Source organism: Littorina saxatilis, linkage group LG10 (genome assembly GCF_037325665.1).
Source record: "Littorina saxatilis isolate snail1 linkage group LG10, US_GU_Lsax_2.0, whole genome shotgun sequence".
Classification (NCBI taxonomy): Eukaryota; Metazoa; Mollusca; class Gastropoda; order Littorinimorpha; family Littorinidae; genus Littorina; species Littorina saxatilis.
In genome coordinates, this window is record NC_090254.1 from 6,604,931 (window position 1) to 6,608,980 (window position 4,050).

Here is a 4,050-nt window from a genome sequence, read left to right on the forward strand (position 1 = left end):
TAGTTGTGTGTGTGTAGTTGTGTGCGTGTGATTGTGCGTGTGTGTTGCGTGTGCGTCAGTGCGCGCGTGTTTGATTGCATGCGTGTGTGTGTGTGTGTGTGTGTGTGTGTGTGTGTAGTTGTGTGTGTGTGTGTGTGTGTGTGTGTGTGTGTGTAGTTGTGTGTGTGTAGTTGTGTGCGTGTTATTGTGCGTGTGTGTTGCGTGTGCGTCAGTGCGCGCGTGTTTGATCGCATGCGTGTGTGTGTGTGTGTGTGTGTGTGTGTGTGTGTGTGTGTAGTTGTGTGTGTGTATGCGTGTGTGTGTGTGTGTGTGTAGTTGTGTGTGTGTAGTTGTGTGCGTGTGATTGTGCGTGTGTGTTGCGTGTGCGTCAGTGCGCGCGTGTTTGATTGCATGCGTGTGTGTGTGTGTGTGTGTGTGTGTGTGTAGTTGTGTGTGTGTGTGTGCGTGTGTGTGTGTGTGTGTAGTTGTGTGTGTGTAGTTGTGTGCGTGTGATTGTGCGTGTGTGTTGCGTGTGCGTCAGTGCGCGCGTGTTTGATTGCATGCGTGTGTGTGTGTGTGTGTGTGTGTGTGTGTGTGTGTGTGTGTGTGTGTGTGTGTGTGTGGGTGTGTGTGTGCTCTTGCTCTTGTGTGTCTTTCATGTACGTCTGTGCGTGTAGGTGCTTTCGTGTGCGTGTTTCGTATCTAACACGTCTTCTTCGTATTTACGGCTTCATCTTTGCAATACACACGCAGACTTTCTTTTCATTTTTGGATTCCGGACAGTAACAGAAAGACCCGTGTTTTCTTTCAGCGATCAACACGGAAACCGTTACCGTCCCAAGGCCAGGGAGCGTGTTTCCATGGTGGCTGTTCTTCATCGACAGGTAGTCTTTCCAGACGGCGATTCCACCTCCACGCGCGCAACGCAGACGATGATTTCACATTTACGGACCGGACCTAAGCCACGTGGACATTGTTTCAACGTCATCCTGACCAGGAGAGTCCCAAATACACGGAGCTTTCATATTTTACTGGATTATCTGAACGATTGTTTTTATTTGTCATTATTCAGGAGAAAAACAAACACAGAAAAATATCTTCATGTTTCAATAACGACATTGGACGCCGGTCTAATGATGTCGTCACTCTCTTCATGACATCAACTAGCGGACGGTTTTTTCATTCGTTGTGACGTCATTCGGTGTCACTTGGTGTATGACAAAATGATGGCATTGTCATTCATGACCAATTTGGTACTAGGTGGACGACGATCTTAATCCTTCATAATCGGCAGTTTTCAAACACAAAACTGAGTTTTAATTTACTTTTAAAGATGTGTCTTATTCCGGTATGAACAAACTAGAAATTGGAGAACACAATCTATATCAAACAGTGTTTATCTTCTTGGTCGTTATTGTGTCTATCTCAACTGCCAAATTCATGTTCTTCTGTAATCGTTATGATCTTCCTTTGTCTAAACTGACTGCAGTCGGAAATGCATACTTTCGTTGCCAGGCTGTAATGTAATGGTCTTACGCTGTTTTTCTGTAAAGTTCTCAGACATCTAGTGGTCTGACCTTGCGGTTATACAAGATGGACTTTGCAAAACCACTCTATAGTCTGAGCCTTTTTCACGATACTGGGGGGGGGGGGGGGAGGGGGAGACACCACTCGGAAGGGGCTGTGAATGTATGATTACACGTCTCTGAATAGTAGCACTTGACACCTGAAGTGAGTTAGATAGGCAGACACTTCAAGTCCGGTGACCACTGGCCCTCAGTTTAGCTTCCATGAGGCCTAAACGTAAAGCTGCCCTCCTGTACAAAGACTGAAACGAGTTGACCGTCATGGTGTACGGGTTCTGTGCTGAGATGCACGAAGCGAAATTAGATGCCACCCAAATGTATGGGTGGTACGCAGCCAGGGAATCGGTTTGGTTCAAATTGAAATTGAAATTGGATTCTGATTTTACCCAAGCAGCCCGGCCTAGGCTTAACTGTTCCCACCTACTTAATGACACCCAGTTTCGCTTCGTGCACCCCAGCCCAGCCTTGTACATGGGATAAAAGACCCCCTCCACTTGGAAACATACCAAACATTCAACAGCCTGGCTGCTTCCTGGGGCAATTTTGCTGAATTGATTCCGCAGATTGACAGACCGCGTCAGCTACGAAATAAATTCAGCAACCACTAACACCCCCGCACGTCACAGAAAGGAGCCAGACTTTAATCTGTGATTTGTGTAAGTGGAAGATGTCCTTCGCGGATGTATAGCCTGGATGGATTTATGACAGTTCATATGATGGGGCACATTGTCAGATTTAGAATTAAGAATTGTCTTTTAGGTTGTGGATCTTTGTTAACAAAAAAATCTGACTTGAATAAAGTTGATTTGACGTTCTGGTTTGTACTGTGTGTTATTCTATTCTTTCTTGTCTTTCATTATAAAGTGATGAAATTGTGAAATATAAAACACATACAGTACACATACACACACACGCTTGCGTCATTTTTATCTAGATTCGAAAGGAATCTATTCCAGTTTCATAAAATCATGACATATAACTCCCAAGACAAACATCTCATTGTCTGGAAGCAATTACCAGGAGGAGGCCTGACTGTTCTTGTGGTCTACGTACATTTCCCGTTCCTTCTACGTTCTTATAAAACAACGTTTGTTTGTTGTTTTGTTTTGTTTGTTGTTTTGTTTTGTTTGTTTGTTGGTTTTGTTTGGTTTTTGGTTTGCTTGCTTGCTTGTTTCTTAGTTTGTTTTGTTTGCTGAGGAATTCTTGAGCCGAGCGAGGGGCTACCGGTAGCTCAGTTGGTAGAGCACTGGACTTGTGATCGGAAGGTCGCAGGATCGAATTCGGGCCGGGACGGACACGGGTCAACTTTATGTGCAGACCCAGAGACGGAAGCCATGTCCCACCCCTGTGTCATCACAATGGCACGTAAAAGACCTAGGTCATTCTGCCATAAATGCAGGTGGCTGAATACACCTAAACACGCAGACACCTGGGTAGCGCGACTCCGTTGCTGCTAGCTTTCCACTGGGAGGAAGCGACCCGAACTTCCCAGCGATGGGACAATAAAGTGAAAATGAAAAATGAAAAAACAACTGTTTAAAATGTAGCATGCCAAGAACAATGAAGCACAGTCAGTCGAGAAATTTCGATCATCTCACTTTTGTGTCAGTTTCACTGATAAATTTCGTCCTTTGAATATTCGTCCGAACGACACCGTTTTCTTACAAGGCAAGGCAAACATAGAGACACAACAACGTAAGATCACAAAATCTGTTTAGCTTGAACAAAGACTATCAGACCTAATAATGCTCTCATGTATGATCTGTATTTAATATTCTTCGTTTATGGTAAGTACAGACTGGAATAAGAGCTTTATATCAAAAGTCTGCTTTCATTACTCTCCATTGCACCTCGAATCCCACAATTCGTTGAGTTCTGACACAGGACTGTGCCTAAGGGGTTTCCTCAGCGTGGGAATAGTTTCATGCTGGGGAGAAAAACAAGTCACACGAACATAATATCAAAATTCTGTTTAAATCCAAACAAATCTCTTTCGCACATCTTGTGTTGAGACACAGGACTGTGCCTAATTACGTCATCTGTTGGAGACACGTTTTGTTATGGCCAAACAAGTCACTCAAACACAATATCAAAACTCTGCTTAGATCCAACATATCTCCTTCGCACCTGATATCCCATACTACGTACTTTTTGTTTTGACACGGGGCTGTCAGTGGTCTCATAATCTCTTTGGGTGTATGCTCGCTCTGCTTCTTCAACACGGGGGATAACCGGTCAAAGGCCGAACAGAAGCCGAAGGCCGCTCATGACACGTGTGAAGGCAAGTTTTGTCTGTTTTCTAGGTATTGTTTGATTTATGTCGGGATTTAAGGTAAGCTACTGATTCAGCGATGACTAAATTTGTTTCTCGATGCATAAAAAGTCAGGGAGCGATTGATATTTGCCCGTAAATAGCCTTCAAAGCTGAAAATGTCCGCGATCGAGCACCGGAAATGGCTGTTCGATGGGTTTTGCAAGTAGAAAT

The 4,050-nt window shown here is 44.3% G+C and overlaps 1 protein-coding gene across 1 annotated transcript in view; it reads left to right on the top strand.

The window, feature by feature from the left end:
- The window catches only part of LOC138978016 (latent-transforming growth factor beta-binding protein 1-like), a 35,757-nt gene extending 33,377 nt beyond the window's left edge, over window positions 1-2,380 (top strand). Inside the window, exon 11 of the mRNA XM_070350631.1 lies at window positions 791-2,380. Coding sequence (XP_070206732.1) covers window positions 791-867 — 77 coding nt within the window. The 3' untranslated portion in view covers window positions 868-2,380. The remainder of the gene's footprint in view (window positions 1-790) is intronic.
- Window positions 2,381-4,050: the final 1,670 nt, after the last annotated feature.